Source organism: Hipposideros armiger, unplaced genomic scaffold (assembly GCF_001890085.2).
Source record: "Hipposideros armiger isolate ML-2016 unplaced genomic scaffold, ASM189008v1 scaffold_341, whole genome shotgun sequence".
Lineage (NCBI taxonomy): Eukaryota > Metazoa > Chordata > Mammalia > Chiroptera > Hipposideridae > Hipposideros > Hipposideros armiger.
The window spans coordinates 1,723,698-1,748,658 of record NW_017731691.1 but is presented as its reverse complement, the minus strand read 5'-3'; the positions used below and the strand labels follow the sequence as shown (position 1 = coordinate 1,748,658).

General features: G+C 38.3%; 1 protein-coding gene across 15 annotated transcripts; it reads left to right on the top strand.

Moving 5' to 3' along the window:
• Positions 1-66: 66 nt before the first annotated feature.
• Positions 67-23,142, top strand: PABIR2 (PABIR family member 2). 15 transcript variants are annotated; one of them, XM_019661255.1, is made up of 12 exons: positions 513-589; positions 2,538-2,621; positions 2,748-2,838; positions 7,392-7,448; positions 7,749-7,792; positions 7,872-7,926; positions 8,193-8,294; positions 8,578-8,666; positions 9,279-9,343; positions 12,110-12,206; positions 20,064-20,213; positions 21,349-23,142. In XM_019661255.1, the coding sequence occupies exons 3-12, from the start codon at positions 2,809-2,811 to the stop codon at positions 21,416-21,418; spliced, it is 759 nt and encodes a 252-aa protein (XP_019516800.1). In that variant the 5' UTR covers positions 513-589; positions 2,538-2,621; positions 2,748-2,808; the 3' UTR covers positions 21,419-23,142. The 15 variants fall into 15 exon arrangements, 13 of the variants coding, with proteins under 13 accessions (XP_019516792.1, XP_019516791.1, XP_019516790.1 ...); XM_019661247.1 differs by lacking the exon at positions 2,538-2,621 and having other exon boundaries at positions 67-589; positions 2,748-2,826; XM_019661246.1 differs by lacking the exon at positions 2,538-2,621 and having other exon boundaries at positions 67-589; positions 9,282-9,343.
• Positions 23,143-24,961: the final 1,819 nt, after the last annotated feature.

Below are 24,961 nucleotides of genomic sequence, written 5' to 3'. Positions count from 1 at the left end.
TCCCCTGTCCTCTTTCCTCTCCTTCCTCTTCCCCATACATCGTCCTTCTTTTCCTCCTCCGTGCTCCTCTTTTCCCTCCACCCTGCCTTTCTTTTCCCCTATCTTTTTATTCCTTTCCCCCTTCTGTCCTCTGCCTTTTACCCTCTCTGCTGTCCTGCTTCCCCATCTATCCCTTTCCCCATCCTATTGCTCTTGTCCATCCTCCTTCCATGCCACTTCTGCCCTCTTCCTTTATTCTGCCATCCTCCACCAAAACCTCTCTGTTCTCCTCCCTTCACTCACTGGCTTCCTCCCCTCCTCATCCTCATCCTCCTTCCCTCCTCCTCTCTGGCTTTTCTCCGCCCCCGCCCCCGCCCCCAAGCCTCCGCCCCTTAGCCCCCGCCCCCAGCTGCCCGTCCCCAGCAGTTCAGTCCTGCAGTGAGTGTTGAGAGTCCATAGCTAAGCACCAGGAGCTGAGCACTGTCCGCTGTGCCTGCCTGCAAGCCTCCGACATGGCTCAGGAGAAAATGGAGCTGGACTTTGAGCCTGACACATCTGATGGGGGCACCCTGAGGAGATCCAGCAGCGCTCCCCTGATCCATGGGCTCAGGTGAGCAGGGTGGGGGAGGCTGGACAACGGGATTTAGGGGTTCCTGGACCCCTGCAAGCAGCCTTCCTCCCCTTTAAGTGAGACTTGGAGCTCATTTGGGCTCTACAAATTGAGGGGATGAGGACTTGTTTGCTTGACAGTGACTGGTGTCCTGAGGTAGAGTGAAAGTTTGACCCCAAACTCTGGGCAGTGTGCAGACAACAGGGCCCTCTCTACCTGGAGCTCTGTTGGCCCACTCTAAAAGGAACTACAAGAAGCTTCTGGCTCTTCTAACAGGTTGCCTGCCCTGCCTAATTTACACCACTGAATGTCAGACCGAAGCCCCTGGAACTAGACTTGCAACTTGACACCTGTCTCTAATAGCTGCTATTTCTAAGCTTAGTTTAGGAACTCAGGCATTAAGAGAGGTTTAGTTGAATAAACCACAGTTTATCTAATAACTTGAAATTAAATGGTGTGTTCATGTCCCATTAAGTGTTTTGGATTTGTCGTAATGTTTGCAAATCCTAAAATTGCCTGAAATGCATTCCAGTGAATAAAGAAGGAAGGGTGGCATGTAGCATAGGTCAGTGAAAACACAGGTTTTAGAAAACAATAGGAAGAATCTACCCTTGACTTTTAGTAGTAGGGTCTTGTGTTTTCATGTGAATAAGTCACCAGAGGGTCTGTTTTAAGGTAGAATCTTGTGATAGTGAAGGTTACATTGGCAGACCTCCTGAGCCTATTCCACTTCACTTTTATATGTAGACAATTCATCTTAGGTAGAGAGCCAATTTGTGAGACCCTGTAGAAATGGAAATAGTCCAAAAAAGGGGATGGGGCTGGAGTTAGCCAGAAACATTAATCAAGCACAGGGAAGGCAAAGAAAGAGGTAATCCTTGTCTATCAAACTGATTACAATATTCTCATTTTGGGGAAACATGGGTTTACTTTTTTCTTTTATTAAATTTTGAAACTGAGGGAATGATGGAGTGACTTTCCCAATGCTATCCTCTGTTCTACATTTATTTCTGATACTATAGGAATAAACTGGTCTTTTTAAATCTGGTAGGCAAGCAATTGCTAGGACTAGGGACTAGGGCGATCCTGTTGACCTGCATGTAGACTACTGTAGAAATAACATGCTGTTTTTTGAATCACGATTTAAGTAATTACTTGAAAGGTAACATGGTGACAGAAGAAGGGGTGAGGAGACCAGGTCTAGTCCTAATTTTCTCCCTGACTGGTTATGATTATGAATGAGTCACTTAGCCTTTCTGAGTCTCTGTTTTCTCATTTAAAATGTAGGAGAGCTGCATTAGGCGATCTCCATGATCCCAAACCTGAAAATCCTTCATGATCTCTTTTCGTGGGCACGGCACTCTGCTGGGCACTGCATGACATTGTACAAAGATGAACAAAACACCTCTACCAAGGGGTTTAAGACACATGCTTAGTTTTCTTTAATGAAAGGTAAAGTCAGTGTCTCGGGAAGCATCTATTTCGCATTGTGCTCTTTGGGTTCGAAGGAGGGAAAGATGCATTAGGTTTGTGAAGTGGAAAGAAGATTCATGGGGGTATGGCATTTGAGATGGGTGTTGAGGGAGAGGAAGGATTTTGACAGATGGTTGAAGGGAGGGCATTTGATGCAAAAGGGGCAACATGAGCAAACTTCCAGGTACATTCATTTAGCTGGACAGTGGGGTTCAAAGGTAGAGCATGTGTTTAGGGCCCCATGCTGATGGGGCTCATACTGCAGAACAGGGCTCCCCAGCCCATGTCACGTCATGGCACTCACAGAAAGCAGTACTGTTTGTAGGTCTTCTGGGGTAAACAGTTGAGGCTGCTCATTTGTGACTGGTGGGAACCAGTTGGTGGGGCGGGGCGGGGCAGGGGTGGGGGGGAATGAGCTCTGAGAAGAAGCAGCTGGAGGCAACCAGTCTGGAGCTCCGCCCCATACCTTTCCTAGTTGTCCCCCAACCACTGAGATCAGTATCTTGGCCAACCTGTAATCCACAGCACACCCATCACTCGGGAAGCTCTGAAGAGGACGGTGAGTGTATTCATTGTCTGAAATGAGCCATCGAAGATTTTATTGTTAACTGGAGAATTGGCATGAATATAGGCAAAGGATATCTTATATGAAAAGAAGTTAATCATTTTATTTTTATTTTTTCAGTGACCTTTCGCAGGTTTTTCAGCCTTACACATTTAAAACTCGGAGGAATAGTACAACGATTATGAGCCGTCACAACCTCGTAAGTATGGGAGTAAGTATCCATAGGGGTTTTAATTGGGGGAAACACTTTCAGATGTAGTTGTTTCTTAAGATGATGTGCTATGTACAATTGTTTACAATAGAAAAAAAAAGATTTTACCTCTCTTGTTTTGCTGCTTAATGCTGTGGCCATTTTCAGCTTTCAGTGCAAAAGAGGAGACCTGGTTAAAAACATTTCTTGGCTGTGTGACTTTGTATTTTTAAAAATTGTTCATTGTTTTGTGTCACTGCTTGCATCATTATTGTGAGGTAAGTCAGGATTAACTTCTAATTCTAACTTAGAACAGTGGTCTTTATTTGTCCTATGATGAAAAAGAAATCACATAAATGGTAACAGAGTATTTATTTCTGTTGGCCAAAGCTGTTTATCCAAAGAAAGACTCCTTTAAAATGCTGTATTTGTATTCTCAGTAGAGTTGCTGATCGTGACTGTTCTATATAGCCAGAGCTGTCGGGGATCACCTTATTAGTTGGTTGTGTTGGGAGAAATTATGATGAGGTTTTTATATAGCAGCACTTCACATGGGCAGCCCACTTATCCAGTAACTGCAGTGCTCTGGAAGACATCTGAGATGTAAGCAAACAGACCTCTCTCTAAATGGCTGAACTAGATTTCCATAGTCTGTGCACAAAGGTTCATCAGTTTATTTATATGAGAGCCTCTCTGACCTCTGAATCATGTAAAATTTATGCACAATTATAATAAGCTTCCAACCCAGTAGTGTGTGAGAAGTAGCAAATCAGAAGAGGTACATTTGGGTTAAAGGTATACTAATAACTGCCAGCAAGGCAGGAGAGGGAACAACAGAAAAGCAGACGGAGATTTTTAAAAAAAGTTTGTCTGTGGCTGAGGATAAGGGCTAAGAACGTGTTAATGGACCCTGAAGTGTCAGTGGCATAGAAGTGTAAAATAATTGATGTTCTTATGGACACCTGGGTCTTCTTTCCACCTTTTCTTAAATTATAGTAATATCTACCCTTGTATGACATTTTACATATTACAAAGTACTTTCACACATTTAATGTCATAGCAACCCCAATGAAGTAGGCAGAGCAGAAGATGTTTTTCCCAATTAAAAGAGGCAGCAGCTAGACTTAGCTGATATAAGTGGCTTGCTCAGAATCACACAATTAGTAAGTGGCAGAGCTGGGATTAGAATAGAGATCTTTCAGTGCCATTCTGTTTGGTATAATCTGTTTAACAAGGGGACAAATATCACACTTTTAAGAAAGACTTCCAGCTGAAGTGGCTAAAAATACTTAAAGGGGAAAACGTTAGCTATCTGGAGGTTTGATTCACTTCACCTCCTTTCTCTGAGGATCCTGGAAAATATAAGTACTTTTTCTGCTGTATATATGAAAAATCTTTCTGCGTCAGTAGCATAGCAAAGAAGGGAAAATGTATTTACCTCTTTACACTTCACTTTGCTCTTTTCTAAGATGTGAAGATTCTTACCTCTGCCTAGACTCGCTTCTCACCGCTCCCTGACAAATACCCTAGGCTCTGGTTGCACTAAAATACCTACTTTGCTGAAGGGGTCTTGTTGATTCCTGCCCTTTTTTGATCCTTATGCTACCCTTCAACCCATCCCTTTCTCCTTTCTAGCTTTCCGGTGTCAAAAACCTTCCACAGCACTCTTTGGGTACTTCCATCATAGTATCGATTACACCAGATACAGTATTTCACAGTGTACACTGGAAATCTTAATGTGCTGTATTAACCTACAGAAGGTAAGGTGTTGATGGATGAAGTCAAAGGACAGGACTGAAGAAACAGACATGCAAAAGTAGGATGTTCATGATTTGACCACTGATTAGATATAAACGCAAGAAGAAGAGGACTCAAAGTGACTGCACTTTTATTTCTTGGTAATGAGGGGAAAAGTGTTGCCTTTATTATGAGTTGGGAAATCGACAGGAATTGGTCCTTTGAAGGGATAGAAGATAAATTCTTTCTGGGCATATTGAGTTCAAGGGGCCACTGGCCACATGCCCTTTTCCAAAGCAACATTCTAAATCTTTTAAAAAACTCTGCAAGCTTCCTATCTGTGATGACCTTTCACTTTCAGCAGATGACCCTTCTCACTGCACAGAGAAGGCAGACACGTATCTTGCATACACGACAGCTTAAATGTCTTTACCTTCACATGTGGTGTTTTCTCCTAATGGTTCATATATTTTTCTGACTCTCCTGTCACTTGGGTCGGCCTGTCGTCTCTCTGTCATGTCTCTTCATTCTGTTCTTCACCGGCTCTTTTCTTCCCACCTCCTTCTCCCAACTCACACATCTATCTGGAAAACAAACTCTTCTTTTTTCGTAGGTCTCTCCTTCCCCTTTTTTTCCTTCCCCTTCCTGAGTTTTTTTTTTCAAAGCTAATCTACACTCAACTGCCTCTAATTCCTTGTCTCCTAATTTCTTGCCAAGTATTTGGCCAGTTTGTAATCTCATTACTCCTACCACAACTCAGTTAAACAGCTGTTCTTGCAAAGTCGCTAAAGCCGCCTTGCTTGTCAATGTCGGGCCTCTTTTCTTATCCTTTTTGAGCGCTTTGCTTCACTTAACACCATTTACCAGTGCCCCTTGGCTTTTTTTCTCAGCCTATGTGTTACTCTTGTTGCTGGAACTAGACACAGTGCGGCTCCTCCGTCCCCCTTTCAGGTCTACTTTCCATTTCTGTCTAAGATTGACAAGTTGTACATTATGTAGGTGCAGCATCTAAATGTCTGACTTTCTCCACAATCAGGGTTGGGCAATCCTCACTTTGGCTTTTCCGATTATTTCACTGCCTTTGGGGTTTCTTTTGTTCTCTGAGGGACACATCCATGCTCTCCTCCACACGCTCCTGTTAGAATCTTTCCTGCCTTATTGGCTTGTTTAGTAGTTTAGTGTTTTTCAGATGACCTGATTAAGAGTTCACCAGTAAACATGTATTACTTTCATGGTAGGAAAAAAAATACTTTTAAAAAGGATTCTACTGGTAAAGTTTTTCTCTTTTCAAAACCTAGGAGAGGAAAAAGTCAAAGAAAGGGGTGGGTAAGGAAGAGATATCTTTCAAGGTAAAATCATATTTCAGTGGATAACTTTAAAATTTTTTTTTACCTGAGTTAGCTTTTTTTTTTTATTGTTAGTTTCAGGTGTACAGAACAATGCAATAGTTACCCTTTTACCTGAGTTAGCTTTTGCCCAAACAACTTAGAACAGTTTATCACCATTTTATACCACTCACTATATTAGTATTCAAGCAAGTTTTAATAGGATAGGGCCTCTTATAACAGGATAATTGTCTTATTGAGGTTTATAGTATTACAGTTTCATTTGCATTTCATTAGGGAATAAACAGTAGTTGTTTACATTATGGCTATTAAAACCTTGCAAGATCTGTTGATAGGAATCGTACCTTGCATTTTGTGATCAGATTGTAACTATTTTAAAGGAACATAATTTGGCCCCCAAATCATTTCAGTTTTGTGTTATTAAAAAATGGTGATCTAAGGGAAAGCAACAGTTACTCTAAAGCTACACCTTGTCTTCCACATTGATTTTTCTTAACCAGTAAGGTTTGTGGTGATAGTGTTAGTGATCAAATTTTAGAAATGGTTTAGCTCATGCAGGCAAAATCTATTTATTGCAGTTTTAAAGTATTTTTTTTTAAAGATTTTTATTGGGTAATTGGGGGGATGGGAACAGTGCTGGGGAATTAGGGGAAGGGGAACAGACAAGTTGCTGTCGTTTTGTTCTTCAATCTAGTTGTGGAGGACACTGCTTCACTGGCCCAAGTTGGCACCATCATTGCGCTCTTCCCAGGCGAGGCAGATCAGTCGCCGGCTTCTGGATGGCCGCTCACTGCGGCTGCTGGCCGCTCACGCTGGCTGCTGGCTACATACGGTAGCCCATGGCAACCCACTGCCACAGGGGCTGCAGCCTACACCGTAGCTGGCGACTCCCGGCAGCCCAGCTCCAGGTTGAGCTGTTGTTCAGCATCTTAGCTGTGGAGGGCAGTGTCACTGGCCCTCATATGTGGGATCCGAACCGGGGCCCTCTGGCATCCCAAGCGAGTTCTTAACCATCGCGCCACTCGGCCAGCCCCAGTTTTAAAGTATTTTTGATAAACATTAATCATAGACACAACATTATACTGGGCTCCTCAGTCTGTCTTCTCTTGGTCTATTGGTAATAAAAATGAGTAAAATCGTTTTTTTCTTTCCCTTCTTCTATAGTTTCTTATTTTAGATTAGTGGGGTAATGGATATTTCCAAGGCCTGGAGTCTTTTTTTATATAAATGTACACAGCTCTGCATTCATTTGGGAAAAATGTTAAAGTCGGAGCCTGTCTAGCGACAGATGGTGCCTTGAGGTTGGACACCTGGTGTACTTTCTAAAGACTGAATGTACTGCCTCTAGTGCATTAATGTTCAGTAATTTAAAGAGCGAGATTTCTAAGAAGAATATGAAAAATTATCTAGAAAGAGGTTGTACACTAGTGCTGACAGCAGATTGTTGCTTTGTGATTCAAAAAACAGTAAATGTTTACTTTTTCTTTCCAGTTGCTGTCACCCTTACCTAATCGGATTCCTACTAGCCGCCTGCACCAACTCAAAAGGGTAAATCTTACTTTCTAGCGCAGAGCCACAATTTTCTGAATTTTACAGTTTGATTTTATTCTCGTTTGGAAGATTTAGATAGCAAAAATGCATCAGGCTGCAACTGGTTAGTTGTAGACAGATTGAAATTCTTCTGAGTGTTCATATAAAATACAGATGTGGCATGGCTGACAGTCTTAGAATGTTCATTCTGCTGTACTGTGATTATGTCCAATCAGGAAGAAAAGTATTTTTTCTTTTCTTTCAAATACAGAACTGTGTGGACAAATGTTCTGTTTTCAAGCACGTTTGTCTTTGCAGGAGGAAGGCATGGATCTGATGAATAGAGAAACTGCACATGAAAGGTTAGCACTTCACAAGACCCGGGCACAGCCTATGTCTTGTTTCTGAGAACTGATGGCCTTTCATTTTTGTTTGTTTTAGGGAAGTGCAAACAGTAATGCAGATCAGCCAGTCTTGGGATGAGAGTTTGAGCCTGGTAAAGTTTTCATGTTTGCTTGTGTTTTTATTTTCTAGAAGCGTTTATATTGTTCATTGGCTTTATTAATATTTTCCCTCTATTTCTCTTCCTTCTGTTTTCAAATTTATATTCATTTTTGATCTCTGGTTTTCCACCAGAGTATGCTATTGCAATTAGAGGCTAAACATTTCTACTCTAAAAATGTAGGTGTGTTTTGAGTAGTAAAGAAGAGCTGTGATGTGCTGAATTGTGAATTATGAGGAAATAACACTTTATGTTTACAGAGTGATAGTGATTTTGACAAGCCGGAGAAATTATATTCTCCTAAAAGGATCGACTTCACTCCAGTTTCTCCGGCACCATCACCCACCAGAGGATTTGGAAAGGTAAGCTCATTGATACGGTATTAACTCTTTCACATACTGAGCTGTTTACTCTCCAAAACACACACACATCATTTCACTTTTAAAGGATCCAATTACTGGAAGGAAAATCAATAAAAGTCTATGATAGTAATTTGGGAAAAAATTAATATGTACATATTCATATGTATATGAGAGACACATAGGCAGCTAACCAGTTCTAAGGATGTTGTTTCTGTCATTTTGAGAAGAATCTTTTGAAAACCGGAGCACTAGACCTATTTTAATATTAAATATGTTTTTCTAGCAATGTTTTTCGCCATCCTTACAAATGTTTGTGAGCAGCAGTGGGCTACCACCAAGTCCCGGAATTCCTACTCCGAGACGCTTTTCCAGGTAGGTGAACCTGCTTTTCAAATGTGGTTGAAATGCTGCTTATTAAAATTGTCTCTCTGAGGAATTTTTTCCCTGACATTTTATTATGGAAATTTTGAAACAGACAGAAAAATTGAAAGGTTTTCACAGTGACCATCCATATACCTATCACCTATGTTCTACCATTAACATTTTAACAGATTCATTTTTTGAGACTTAGTGCCAGTTTATATTCAGAGAACGCGCACACACACCTCATAATATGTCCTTTATAGGGAAAAAAATTGTTTAAGATTGTAGACCTGTCAAGTCCAAATAACTCTTTAATAAGGTTTATCTTTAAAAAAAAACCTGTTGTGGATATTTTGTGTCATGGAATGATGTTAAAAGATAGCTTTTAAAATATAAAAGGAAAAAAGAATAAAAAAAGATAGCTTAAAATTCCGTGTTACTCGAGATTGCCTATGCCAACTCAGATCACGTATTGGCATTTCAGTTACTCAGCTTACAATACAGGCATTTTCCATGTCTCCCTAGATAAATATCAATTTTACTGACTTATTTGGTGGGCTGTAATGTTTATCTTGCATCTCAGAAGTACTTCATGTCATCCTGTTTGTTTATTCTTTGAAGCAGGAGGCATCGGAGTCCAGTGAAGTGCATTAAGCCCAGTGTTCTTGGTCCTGTTAAAAGAAAAGGTAAGCATCACATTGATATTTCTGTTATTAAACCTAGTCGAACTTGAATTTCCAATTAGAATTTCTGTCTGAAATTAGTTTAAGGCATGACTCTTTTTTTCCTAAGGAAATGTGTGATACTCTTCCCAATGTCCGCTTTACTGATTCTAATTTTCGTAAATTAGTTATTTGATACTGTCTATATTTTTATACCTCATAACTGAATCTTATTCATATATTCATATTGTCAATATATATTCCAAAAACTTTGCCTCTCAGTGATCTGAATATAAAAGAGATGCAAGTTGATATGTTGCAGAAATATATGCTTATGTCATAGCAAATAGGCCTATGAACATGCTGTATGCTCAAATATAAGCCACCCCCATAGTACACCTTGGCAAAGAGAGAACTGCCTCCTGTTCAAGTCTATAGGGTTTTGATATAATGGGGGTGCTCTTTTAATTAACTTCTTTTGAACCACAAAGCACTAAACGAAAATGATCTTACTCAGTGCTAGTTTTAGATTCTTATGGAGGACACCTAATGGAGTCTGTTTTTTAAAAAGGCAAAGAAAGAAATTTAAGACAGTTTTAATCATTATTTCTGGGGATATGACCACATGACTACAAGTGTTGGATGTCATTTTAAATAAGACTTTTAGCAATAATTTTAAGAAAGCAATTCAATAAGTGGTTTCTTTTTGCAGATCACCTTCAGGGCCAGTTAAATCAGCTCTCCTCAGATAGTTGACGGCTTTGGTGAAAATTTTCCAGTGATAGCATCATATACAGATTCAAAAATGCTATATTTCAGTCAACTTAAAATTAAAGATGGTATGTTCTGGGAACTAGATCCTGATACAGTGACAATATTTGCATTGAGTGAATACATTTTATATTATAAACCAGTATTTTTCATTAATTCTTTAAGGAATTATTTACAGTCCTAAGAATCTTCTCAGGAGCTATTATGTGAAAATAACACATGGAAATTCAAACTATTATTATTGTCATTATTATGAATTTAAAATTTGTTGTGGGAAATTGGTGGAATTAGTATGGTTGTTTCGTTTCAGAGCTATTCCAAAATACACCAGCAGATGGAGGGATTCTTTGCTAAACAGAACCTGAGCGTTTTTTGCTCATGAGCTGTTGTTGAAAGCCCAGCGGCAGCTTTTAAAAGCTGCGTATTAAAGTTGGAAAAGGCAAATAAAAATATAACCTTTCCTGAATTTTAGTAGTATTCAGAATAGCTCCAGAGGAAAGGTAATGTTAATTAATTGATAATATGGAAAAAAATGAATGTTGTATTTGTTTTTTGCTTGATCTTTTTCCATCATAAAAATCTTGTACAGGTTTACGTTTACAGTTACTAATTTCATACCGGAATATAGATAGGTCTATGACTTAAATTTTCTTTAATATCCCATTTTAAGGCTCAGATAAAGAGCTTCAAAACCAAGGCATTTTTAAATCATAGCTTATTTGGAAAAGGAGTTTTTCTGCCTAACTTAGGGTTGTTAGTCTTTGCACTCCTGGTGGCAAATGTTAAGCTTTATTCCTTTGATGCAAATTTTTCTGTCACTGGTTCTGAGAAAATCTGTAGGCTTGAGGTAGCCGGTAAAATACCAATTTTGAGAATTAATACATGCTTTTAGTTATGGATATGCTTTCAAAGTTATTCGGCCGTGTGTCCCTTAACAACGGTGGTACGTTCTGAGAAATGCATCAGGCGATTTCGTCATTGTGCGAACATCAGAGTGCACTTACACAAACCTAGGTGGTACGGCCTGCCACACACGTAGGCTGTATGGTGTGGCCTGTTGCTCCTAGGCTACAAGGCTGGACAGCGTGTTACGCTACAAAACAACATGAGATCAAGTCAAGCATGAGAGAAAATGATGCAACCATGAGACACACTAAACATGAGATGGATGAGGCTGATGCCAGAGTAATATGGCATACTGCTTAACAGCATACTTTTTTTATAAGTAGAAACAGTAGACTCTCAAGTAATGATAAAAAGTATAGTAGAGTAAATTCGTAGCCAGTAACATAGTCATTTATCATCATCAAATATTATGCATTGCACATAATTGTATGTGCTATTCTTTTATATGATTGGCAGTGCAGTAGGTTTGTTTACACCAACATCACTGCAAATACATGAGGAATGCACTGCAGCCTCACTAGGTTATAGGGATTTCTCACCTCCATTGTAATCTTATGGGTCGGTTTGGCCCATTATTGACTGAAGTGTCATTGTTACGCGGCCCATGACTGTGGTTTTAATCTTCACTTTCACTAGTAGCCTAAGCAACCTTTGATTTTGTACGCTCTTTATCAGACTGAGAACATGTTAACCCATTTGACTTCAACTCAGGAAATGTTCTGATATTAAAATATATAAATCAACGGTCTTTACTAATCATCTAGCATAAATTATTACACTGTGACTTTCAACTATTTGGAGATACTTTATTTCTATGTAGTTAGCCTTGATTCATTTTGCCTGATGCAATCAGTGTTCTACTGTTGTATTAAAGAACGTGACTATATCCATAGCATGCTATATGCAATGAATGAAAAGGTATTTTTAGGGTTGCTGACTTTTTGGTTGAGGTTATGTGGACGTATATTTCTTCTACATTAAAGCACATGGAAGAATATCTTTCAGGTAGCAGCTTAAAGAAGTATTCTGAGCTTTGGTTAAACAAAGATCAACCCACTTTAGTAGTAAGCCTGTAAAATTGTTTTACGTTAGCATCCTCTCTTTCTGTTTTAGGTGAAATGGAGACTGAAAGCCAGCCCAAGAGGCTCTTTCAAGGCACTACCAATATGCTGTCTCCCGAGGCTGCACAATTGTCTGATCTCAGTTCATGGTAAAAAAGTGAAATAAAATCAAAATGATATTAGGGTATGATCTATTTAAAAAGAGACATCAAAAGTATATTGGGATCATTGAAAATATATTCAGCTTTTTCTCCATGCGCCAAAGAGGAGAGATCTCCGTGGAAGTGTAGATGATGTGAAAAAGCAGATTATTTGAGAGTCATGAGTACTTCTTTGGAAATGTGTATCTTTTTGGCAGCTTTACCTTCATCCCTCTCTCCATTAGGTCAGCCTCTCTCAGTAGGTGCTAATGGTGTGAGAGAGTCAACAGCTGGATGGTGTGAGAGAGGGCTTCTGGGTTGCTCTGGGTAATGATGCACTGATTATAGCTGCTTTGCCTGTATTTTGTACTTACCCTTTTTTTTACAATTAAAAGTTTTTTCTATTACAGTTGACATTTGGTATTATTTTATATTAGTTTTAAGGTATACAGTTAGTGGTTAGACATTTATATAATTTAAGAAGTGATCCCCTTGACTAGTCTAGTGCCCACCTGCACTTATACTCGTATATAGTTATTACCGTATTATTGACTATATTCCCTATGCTTTACTTTACATTTCCATAACTGTTTTGTAACTGCCAATTTGTACTTTTAATTCCGTGACTTAGCAGAGAATACCAGCATTCTCTTCAGCATGGCATTTTCTAAATAGCATTATCTGTTGTTATAAAATATTTTTGAAAATTTTGGGGTATTCCATCGTGATGCTGGGCTTTCATTTTTATAGTAACACTTCCTGATTCCTATGGTCTATTCATATATATATATGTATTCCTATGGTCTATTCATATATATATATGTGTGTGTATATATATATATATACACACACACATATATATACATATATATATTTATATATGTGTATATATATGTGTGTGTGTGTGTATATATGTACATATATATATGTGTGTATATATATGTATGTATATATATATATATATATGTATGGTCTCGCTCATCCTAGTTTAGGTGTCTGACTTAAGGCCCTTCAGTGCTTTTGTGCTAAAGTTAACTTATTTTCCTGTACCTGAACTTGAGCCCTTGGATACTGACAGATACATTGGAAGGAAGGGGAAAGGATAACAGCAGTGGCCAGGTAATTGAAATTTTTAAGTACATTCTAATCAACTCATTAAGCATCCATGTTTTAGACATGGTTGTGTATGAACTCTCTGTTCCCTGAGTTTTATCGCTGAGGGTTTTTTTTAAGAGCCCACGAGGGCATTCCCTTTATTATTTATTTTTTGAGGGCATTCACTTTGAAAGGATGGTGTTCTCTAAATGGAAGAATTGTGTAAGCCATTTAAGGTATAAGGATTAACAATTCCTTCTTTTGAAATCATTTATTCCATGTTTTGTGGAAGATAGCTTGTACTTCTGGTTGACCAAGAAGTCAGAGTATTCTAGTTTATTAGACGTGTTGATCAGTACTGTTCTAACCTTGGAACAAATGCCTTTTAGGTTGTTCTAGCTATTTTCAGCCCCATAGTCTTTCTTCTCTCTCATCTCTGTCTGTCCTTGGTAGCTCAGTGAGCTAATTTTGGTATAGAGTGCCTTTCCAGGTATGTAGATGATTGCAAAGAGAAATCTTCTAAAGCTTGTCAAGAGGACTACTGGGTGAAACTCTATACTTACTGGAAACTGCATATCACTTTTGTGGTAAAGTGTGTTTTAATATAGGCACATGACATTATAAATAGATTTGTTTACCCAGTTACTAACCAAGTAACCAAGGTAGGTAAAAGATATGAAAGAATTTTGCCAAGTTAGAAACATATAGACAGAGTAAGGTGATTAAAAAAAAATATTGTCGTAAGCTGACATAAAAGCAGGTTTACGCAAATAAATAAGAAAGAGAAGGCATGGTATTTACCAAGGGCCCCCTGCCCTTGTTCAGATGTTTCTTCCTCTGAGCAGCACAACCTAAGCTGTCAACAATGGTGGCTGTTGTGAGGTATCTATTTCTGTTGCCACAGCTCCCATTCTCCAAAGAACTGTGACTGGTATGAGAGCCCTGGGATCATTGGCATTGATGATGAAGGGCACTTCTGACCCAGAAACACAAAAGAGTTCCCTTACACTAGAGAGATTTGTTTTATACAACTCCTCATAGTGCACTAACAAACCAAATATGGCTCAAATAATATGTTAAAAAGAAATTCATTACTCAAAATTAACAAAACAAAGTGTCAAAATATTCAAGTAATTAAAATTTTAAATGATGTTTTTAGTAAGTTTGTAGCATCTGGGCTTCCAAGGATATTAAAACTTAAGACTGTACTAAGATTTTGGGGATACCTTGGATACTAATATTGCTGATATTTTTGTCTACAACTGAGATTTTAAATATGATTTATTTCTGATATGTAAAAATTGGATCCTGCTTTTGCTGAAAGTTTTTTCTCTCTTCAATGTATTTTCATTGATCAGATATCTATATTCTTAGAAATGGGGACAAAGACAGGAAATAGTTGTGTTCTGGTTTTTATTGCCAAAGATAACAATCTACTTGATAAGGAAGCTAAGGAAACAAATTTTATACCTTTCAGGGAGTAGAGAAAGTATCAGATCATTAGTAGATGTTATCTAATCATTTAAGTTGTTATAATTTGTTCCCCCCGCCCCACTCTGCAAAGAAAACATGGGCTTTAACACTTCCTTTTGTTTTCTTTTTTTCTTTTTTTTTTTTTCTTAGCTGAGCTATCCTGCCACCTGTTGGCAGTTCAGCGGCAGCTCAGCTCGGGCTGGGACTCAAACTGCTGTTGCTCAGAGCTCGCACTCTTGAGTGAGCTCTTAACTAACTGAGCCACTCGGCCAGCCCTAAAGTTTACATACTAGATAATAACCTTTAAAACCTGACATCTTTGAAGTACAAATTAAATGTAAAGTTTGAGTATGGACCCATTTGGAATTTGTGTCTAGTGTGCCAACTGCTGCCCAAAGAAATAGTATATAATATTTTTTACTAAATGAAAATTCTGAAATCTCTGCCAAGCAAACTTGGGGACCATAGTCACCACAAGGCAGGAATTATGTCATTCTGCATTTAGTCCTTATAAACATCAAGAATTTGATCACAGCTCAGAAGTATATGAGGTGTAATAAAAAAATACAGTGAATGTTTGAATTTAAAAAAATGTACTACAGTAAAAGACACATTGAACTTAATCCTCTTCAAAATACTCCCCCTCACTTTGAACACACTTATTCCATCATTCTTGCCATTTTCTGAAGCAGTTCTGGAAGTCCTCTTTCATAAGTGTCTTTAGTTGTGTTGTCATGGCTGTCCTAATGTCCTGAATTGATTCAGAACGTTTACCTTTCATGGTATTTTGACTTTGGGGAAGAGCTAGAAGTCACACGGTACCAGATCCGGTGAATAAGGTGGATGAGGACACACCGTAATGTTTTTATTTGACAGAAGTTGCCATATACCAAAAGCACTCCGTGTGTGACACGGAGTGTTGTCATGATGGAGGATGATTTATGGCACGCTTTAAAACACACCTTCTCTCAACCATAGCTGACACCCAGCTGACTGCACCGATCAAGTTGAAACTTGTCACACTGTTATTAAGGTTCGATGCACCGATTCCCATATTGAGGATCCCTGCCTTTCCGTTGGATGCCACTTGGCAGCAGCACTCACTGTATTTTATCACAACAGAAAGGCTCCATGTCACACATCACTTCTGGTACGGCAATTTCTGTCAAATAAAAATATTACAGTGTGTCCTCATCCACCTTATTCACCAGGTCTGGCACCATGCTACATCTGGCTCTTCCCCAAAGTCAAAATGACCATGGAAAGTAAACATTTTGAATTGATTCAGGACATCGAGGCAGCCACGAAAGCACACCTAAAGACACTCACGAAAGATGACTTGCAGAACTGCTTCAGAAAGTGGCAAGAACAATGGGATAAGTGTGTTTGAAGCTAGGGGGAGTATTTTGAGGGGGATTAATGGCAATGTGTCTTTTACTGTAATTTTTTGAACATTCACTGTATCTTTTGATCACACCTCGTATCTTTGCATGGTGCTTTGATTCATTTTGTATGTTGGGAACTCCTGTTCTGCTCCTCCTCCTTTTGGGAATAAGACTACCTGTGGCATGAAAATAAAGGAATTTTTAGGGCTGCTAGTCACGTAGTGAAGATTAAGTGATAGCCTATTTCTCCTAAAGAAAAGGAAAAAGTCTTCCATGAATTTTCTTGCCCAGTGTGTCAGTGTTAATGTGACTGCTAATCTAACCTTTTTGGTTTTATTTTAACATTTTCGTTAGATTTATCTCAGTGATTTTAACATTTTTAATGTTACATGTGTCATGGCAAGAACATTTCATAGTGAATATGTGACAAAGAATAAGATTTAATCATGATTTACTTAATAATAGAAATGTATGCATATACTTTGAAGATGTTTATGGAAGCTTACACATCTCTGCAGATACTTTTAAACTCCTGTACCCGAGGTGACTGTGGAAACGATCATATTTAAATGTGTGATTTTAACAACTTAGAAGTTATATGGGAAGATAATGTTGGACCTTCCTAAGATAAAATAGAGACCAGAGAACATGCTGTATGGACCAGTTTAACCCACATCGAGTGCCCCATAGTCTTACCTTTTATCAAAATCTGTGCTTCTTAGGGCTGTGGCTCATTTCTAGTGCATTTACCTACCTGCCATTAATCTGATAGAACCCAGTTTATTGATTGGACAAGGCACAGAGTGGCCCAGCTGGATCCGGTGAGAGCACAAGTCACACCGGACAGTAGAGTTTTGTTGTTACTTTATCGTTTGAGTGTTTTAATGGTTCTCTTACAAGTTCACCGTTAGTTTTTTTTAGACAGGGGGCACTACTTTAACAGTCATAAGTAGTTTTGGTTGTGTGGTTCAAATATTGCCTCAAAATGTATATTCAGTGGCTGGAATGAATTAGTTCACTTTTGATTCATGGACTCCTTTGTCCAATTTAAATTGTCTAGATCCTTTGCTTTTTTGCCATTGTCTGGCTTTTGGCCATTAGTCTAAGGCTCATTAACACCTCCATTAGAGCTTAAGCTAGAAAAGAAAGAAGAGAGAAACTCAAATTAGACCATACTTTGTTGCTTTTAGAAGGTTTAATAGTGGACACTGTGAAAATCACTTTTGTCCAGTGATCTCTCTATGAATTAAAAAATATCACCTAAGTCTTGCTTTATGAGGATATGCTAACAGTGGGTAATTTTCTGTGCTTCCATGACCATGGGTAGTGGTGCCAGATTAATTAGAACAGAAACTAGATTCTAGTTTAGTGAAAATATCTGGTTAAAGTTTTACCAGATTCTGAATCTAAATTGCACTGGCGACTAAATGTAAGTGTGCTATTTTTCTGTTAATGAACAAAATTTTATATGTGTTCATATTTAATAATAGAGAAGACATCCTTGGAAAAAAATATGAAATGAAATATTTGGATTTATATTTTGTTCTCGGTAACGTCCCCGCTAAGCTGCTTTTTCTCAAGGTAATCAACAGTGTTAGATGACAGGTTTCTCTGCATGAGTCATGTTCTGTGTTTTTGAATGAATACAGGATTCACCTAAACAAGCAGGTCTTATTACAAATGGAATCTTTAACCCAGGGCTCCCTATAAGTCTGGTTAATCCAAGCCTGTTTCTTCCTGCCAAGTAGCACAGAGCATGTCCTTCGGCTGCCCAGCCAACATGCGCTTTAGGAAAGTAAATTCATTTTAATATTAGTCTAGGCAAAATGCTGCAGGAGGAAAAAATCACATATGTTCCAAGGCAAATATAAAGGTCTTTTGATTTTCCAGTGTCTTAGATTATCTGTGCAACTTTCAGTAGTTTGAATAATTCATATTTGAGACTCATTTTGCCTTTTGGTTGAAAAAATATCAGAGCCAGCTAAATTTTCCAAACGTATTTTTTAAAAGTGGTATTATTAATGATGCATTTGACAGCAGTGAACGTAGAGTAGGAGTACTGCGGGATATGCTATTTCCATTTTTATTTTTACTTTTCCGAAGCCTATTTGTATTCTGTCTCCACCTAAAAACACTTTAGAGGCAATAGAAAGAAATTACATTTTGAAGGAAAATAGAAGAGTAGAGAAAGTTGGGTGGGGGGAGTTATAGTTCATTGAGGGTGGTATAGGGCCCAGAAACTTCAAAATGTACCACAGGTTACTTAACATTGGAAATATATTAGCAGAAATTCATAAAAATGATATTAAAGACTCATAATGTTTAGCCTTAGTGCACATTAGATCAGGATGGGCTTTTGCAAAGGAGCTAGTGACCAAACTTAAACTAGAACCCATAATTCCTGATTCATAATTCCTTTTCTATGCTTTGTTTAAGAAAAGTGTAAATCCTAAAATTGCCTGACTACCTCCTCAGCTTTGTCTCTCATTGTGTTCTCCTTTCTCTGTAGTAAAGCCACACTTGCCTGCTTTTGGCTTCTAGAACTACCCTTGCTTCCTCTCAAACCTTACCTAGTTCGTGCCTACTCATTTTTCAGATGACAGCTCAAATATCACTTTTGGAGAGCCTTGTTCCTCCCTGTTCTTCCAAATTAGATCAGGCTACCCATGTTATATACTTTCAGGGCCCCTCGTATCTTTCCTTTATTGCTTTGATCACAGATTATAATTATGTATTTATTAGCATGATTATGTCAATATCTGTCCCCTGCACTCTCTTGTAAATTCGACGAGGGCAGGGACCATGTCTATCTTATATACCATCGTTTTTCTAATATCTAGCATACTTCCTGCCCTTGGCAGGCACTCAATAATATTAGAATAAATGAATGAGTGAATTTGGGCCAAATAGAGAGCATAGAGCTTTTATGTCAGATTGATGGGAATCAAAGCCAGAAAGAGCCCCGATGCCAAATTGCGAAGGTTCTTGATTGGGAATGCTGAAGTATGGAGCCAGATTTATGAGCCAGATTGATTGTTGGGAGCCATGAGGGCCTGGGCTGCATGGGTGAGGTATCCCGGGGCTAGGCTGGAGAGGCTCTTAATGCCCAGATCAGGAGTTTTAGTGGAAAGGGAGGAGCAGAAAGCAGTCATCGGGATTAAAGAGGTGAATGGACTGTGAGAGTATTGGATCTGTGGATACAGAGCATTCCTTTTAGAAGCTTCTCTGGATAGTAAAGGTAGGGATTAAAGAAAGGAGTCTTTTAGAGATGGTAGGGAGACCTTTGCGTTTTGAAAGAAGAAAGGAAATAGTGTAAGAAATTCATAAGATGAGAAGAATATCAAAGGCAAATAATGAAGGAAATTAGAAAAAAAATGTGTTTGAATCAAAGGCCTCTTGGGAGTGGGGAAGTGGTAAAATCTAGGGCAGTTGAAGGGCTTTGGTTCTGGAGTAGAGGGACAGTGCAGTAATGTACTTGACAGAACACTTCACACAGTCTAGGGTAGGTACTTCAATGAGTAGCCATTCCTTTTACTCTAGGGCTGATGGGAAGGTAAGCAGGCAAATATAAGTATAGAAATCTCTTGAGCTGAAGGAAAGGGAACTCCCTCATGAAAACCATGACCTGTCAAGGGGAGCACTTATTGTAGGTTGGTCATTGTGGTACCTCCAGGGGGGCACTCAAAACGATACAGAACCTCGGGTGTCTTGCTTTGCATTTCCGTGACTTTGTCCTTTTGCAGGTATCTGAATATAGAACACAATGTAGTTCATTGCTGTTTGCTTTTATGCTTTTTGTTATTTACAAATGCTTTACTGATTCGTGAGTTCTTGAAACTGTGTTGTTGCATGTTATGTTTACCTTTACCCTGATAGATGCATCTGCTTATAATTGTTTTTGCTTTGTCCTCAGTTCAGATATTTTGGATGGCAGTAGTAGCAGCAGTAGCAGCAATGGCTTACCCTCAGCCTCACTGGCTAAAGGCAGCACAACTGCAGAGTCTCCAGTAGCATGCTCCAATTCATGCCCTTCGTTCATCTTGATGGATGATCTCTCACCCAAGTGACTTCTGATTCAGTGTTTTAACTGCTCTTTCCTACATAACACATCCAGTGAGGGACACAGAGAACTTTGATCTGTAATGTGGATTAAAGTACTACAGATTTAAACCATTTTGATGCTGTCCTTTTTTGGCATCTCTCCTCTCAAGTTCAATTTTACGAGTGTAGTGACCTTATTTATCTCTCTCTCTCTCTCTTTTTTCATGCAGGAATCGAACCGGCAACCTTCTGTTAAGAGCGCATGCTCTATCCACTGAGCCATCTGGGCGGCAGCTCAGCTCAAGGTGCCGAGTTCAGCCTTTAGTTGAGTGCGGGCATAGCCCACCATCGAACAGGCAATCTTGTCATTAGGAGCACGTGCTCTCACCAGCTGAGCCATCCTGCCACCTGTTGGCAGTTCAGTGGCAGCTCAGGCAAAGCTCACTGGCCCACGTGGGAATCAAACCAGAGACCCTGTTGCTCAGAGCTCGTGCTCTTAAGCAAACTCTTAACCAGCTGAGCCATTTGGCCGGCCGCACTTATGTCTCTTTTTGCTGATCTCATTTGGGATCTAGTGACTAAATCTCAAGTACTCATTTTTGATTGCTTAGAGTATATATAGTTTTTTTTTCTCAGTGCCTCAAAGAGCACCCATCTTAGAGCCTATATGTTTAAGAAAAGCACTGATATATTTTCAATAGTGGTTCTTTTTTTCCCAGCAGTGCTGTGACACCTAGAATTGATCAGAAATTCTCTTGCTTGAGAGATTTTTTTTTGTCTCCTGTTGACTACATAGTTTCAAAGCTCTCATTTCACAACAGGTGCATTGCTTTTGATTACATTAAGCGTTTCTTTTTTTTTTTTCTCCATCAGCCTAAAGTACATTATTTTGTTTGCCCTTTCTGTTTGAGCTGCTTACTTGCCCATTTTTCACAGAGTAGAAGAAACACATAGTTGCTTTCATTACTACCCATACTGCTTCTTTGCTGTTGGAGTGTGTGACGTGAGGTTGATTTTAGTGCTGAGAATGTAAATGAACTTAACAGGATGCCTGGAGTAGTCGCCACAGGTTCTTATGTCTTAGCTACCACACTTGTTATTTTTCTCCCCAAACCTGTTGCCCCACGGAATGTATAAAATATTGTTAATGTTTCTAGGTGGTGTCATCAAGGAGAAGAAATTCCTGCCTTGACCAGATGTGTGGAGCATCTACAAATGAATGAATAATGTTCTTTACACACAAACCACTGTGTAGAAAAGCACACGCGGAGCTTGACAGCTTGTCTATGGGAGATATTACGAGGCCTGAGGTGTCTTGGGGTGCAGTGCTGTGCTGTAAAGATGTATATCACATGGTAGGGTAGAAAAGGGGTCGTTATGTGCCTGATTGCCACATAATGTCTCAACTGCTACTTTTCCTGATTACGTTTTTGTCATTGGATTCATTTGTTTTGTTGTGTGTGGTGAGTGGTGCTGTTGACTGTGTGTTGGTCATTCTGTTGCCACTGGAATCAGAATTCAGTTCTTGTTCATGCTGCTTTATATTTATAGCAAGGGCGGTTTAATATCTACGAGGCAGCTTTTAGGAACTGAATGTTAATGTCAATGTTATTGCGCATTCTGCTTTTAAGAAGCTGTTTGAGCTGTGAACAATTTCTGTGATAGTGAGTCTGAGGTACCAGAAGTTATTTAATTTTAAAAGAGGGAAATCCTGAATGGAGCTCTTTAAAAAAACCGAGTTTAGTCTGTTGTTGTGTTATTTATTATTTAAAACTGTAAAAATGTCTGTTGTGATAGATTTCTTTTAATGTTCAGTAATCATGGGTGGGTTGTCTGTATTTAATGCGCAAATTTGCCTGCTAGGATCATAATATTCCATTTTTGAATGAATGTAAGAAACGAAAACTACTGCACTTGTATCTTTTGAAGGCAAATATCCTTGAATTTTAAAGGAAGATGTTGCACGTTGTGGGCACTCACAAACTAGTAATACTGTACGGCTTGAAGGGAACCTTATTCTCTTTCAATTCTAAGAGAGCATCTCTTAGCTAGCAGTAAGTAGTTCTGTTAGCATCAGATGCATTGCTTATTTTAAACTGTACTAACTGCCATAATGGCCATTAATGGCTTTCTCCTATTGCTTTCACCTGTGCAAAGTCCATAATCTTTCAAACCTAACATAAATGTATATATTGTGAAGATTGTTCCCTTGTATGCCATTTTAAAGAAACATTACTTTGATGTTATTCACTGTATTTATTCTGTTTGTGGAAGAACCACGTTAAGCTGTTTCTGCCTATAAAATACTGAGAGATGGTTTTATCTTACGGGATATTGATCCACCCTCACTCTACCTTCTTTTTGCCTTAAAGGGACACTTTTGGCCATCATTTTTTGGCTCTAGTTTAGGACTCTTAAGAAATAACCTTTGGGATGTGATGATATTTATTTTTGAAGTTCAGTGGTGGGATAGAATTGGGACAGGAAAATGAAATTGTTCCAATGGTATGAGAATTAGGCAAGATGATTCACTTTAATGTTTAAACTAAGGTTTGTTTTTATTAAAGTGACTGGAAAGTTAAGTTTGTGCAGGGATTGTTTTAAAATAAATAAAAGAGATTCTAACCTTCAGATGAGCTTGGTTGACGGTACCCCTTTATTTTTATATAAAGTTTAATATTTGAAAAGTGATCATTGTTATAAATTAAAATTCTCCCTCCCTGGTCTAATATAGTCTTATATCATATTTCAGGCTTCTATTTGAAAACAAGTACGAGATGATAAGAAAATCCTATAGATGATGCTCTTTTGCTTGACTTATAAAATCACTGTATTTCATGATACCTGCTTTTGTAATAATAGGAAATTTTGTGAAATGCTGACTTTGTGTATGTATATCTTAGAATGCAAATTTAATAAAGTGTGTATCCCTGCATAAAATTCTGTAAAAAGTTTTCAAGTCTATTTCCTTTATTCTTACTAACAATGATTTTCTGCCTCCATAGCCCAGTATTGCATTCTCTGTGTCTAATTCCAGCCAGGTTTTGAACAAAAGGTTATCAGGAACACAAAAGAACTAATAGCTATATTGAAGTTTGGGCTGTTTCCCAAAACAAAGAGAAACCTCTCTCCATAATGTGTCAAATTTTCAAGAGCATTTTGTAGAATTTGACAATTTAGAAGGTTCTTGCCAAGACCACATGTATTTCTTATTTGTTTTCAACTTATGTTGTGGTTTGTTTTTTCTTTACATATTTGTAAGACTAAATTGTTTTTAGAACAAGATGGAGGGGTAGACAGGCAAAATATGAAAGCTTTTATGTATGACTCAGGTTACAAACACTCAATTTTCTTTTCAGTATTTAAAAAAATATATATGAAATATTATGTTTCACACTTACAGAATAGTTGTAAGAATAGCCCAAAGAACTCCCATATATCCTTCACCCAGGTCCCCCAATTATTAACATTTAACCACAGTTGCTTTCTCTCTTTCTCTCTCATATGTATGTGTATATTTTTGTATGTGTATATAGTATATGTATGTATACACATTTTTTCTGAAACATCTAAGTTACGGACATGATACCCCATTATCCTTAAATGCTTCAGTGAAAATTTCCTAAAGACATTCTTCATAACCACATTACAACTATCAAAATCAGGAAATTAACTTTGATACCATTTAATCTACAGGCCCCATAGAAATTTTGCCTATAGTGTCAATAATGCTCTTTTAGCAAAAGGAATATCTATCTATATCTATCTGTATCAGACACACACACACACACACACACACACGGTGCCAGAAAAATGTATACACATTTTAAGAAAGGAAAAAAACTATTAAAATGGTAATACTCAATATATACTGATAACAGAAGATGAATACAAGTCACACATGACTTCTGCAATTACAGGAGGTGCTCAAAGTGGTTACCATCAGCGTCCAGACACTTGTCATTATGACGCACTACTATTTGAGCAACGTTGACCGAAGTGTTAACATCTCTTAAAATGTGTATACATTTTTTGGCACCCCATATCTATAACAAGGGTGCCAAAAAATGTATATGCAAGACTTGTATTCATCTTTTGTTATCAGTATATATTGAGTATTACAATTTTAATACAGTTTTTCATTTCTTAAAATGTACCTTCATGTTTTGGCACCATGTGTGTGTGTATATATGTATTTTTCCCCAGTATTACTTTATATTAGTTTCAGGTGTACAGTGCAGTGGTTAGGCATTTATATAATCTATGAAGTGATCACCCTGATAAGTCCAGTACCCATCTGATACCCTACATAGTCTTTACAACATTATTGATTATATTCCCCATACTGTCTTTCACATACCCATGACTTTTGTGACTACCAATTTGTACTTTCTAATCCCTTCACCTTCCCCCTCATCCCCTAACACCTCTGCCATCTAGCCACCATCAGTTTGTTCTCTGTATCTGAGTCTATTTCTGTTTTTGCTCATTGATTCTGTTTTTTAGATTCCACATATAAGTGAGATCATATGGTATTTGTCTTTCTCAGTCTGATTTATTTCATTTAGCAAATATCCCCTAGGTCCATCCATGTTGTTGCAAATGGTAAGATTTTATTTTTTTATCACAGAGAAATACTCCATTGTATAAATGTACCACAATTTCTTTGTCCAATCATATACTAGTGGGCATTTCAGTTTCCATGTCTTGGCTATTGTGAATAATGCTGTGGTAAACATTGGGGTGCATATATTTTTATGAATTAGTGTT

What these genes read in the sequence shown, in the direction of transcription:
- PABIR2 (XM_019661245.1), top strand. Translation starts at nt 492, where the DNA reads ATGGCTCAGGAGAAAATGGAGCTGGACTTTGAGCCTGACACATCTGAT. An exon ending in CCCCTGATCCATGGGCTCAG is followed by an intron (nt 590 to 2,747) that starts GTGAGCAGGGTG and finishes TTATTTTTTCAG; the next exon opens with TGACCTTTCGCAGGTTTTTC. An exon ending in GGGATGAGAGTTTGAGCCTG is followed by an intron (nt 7,927 to 8,192) that starts GTAAAGTTTTCA and finishes TTATGTTTACAG; the next exon opens with AGTGATAGTGATTTTGACAA.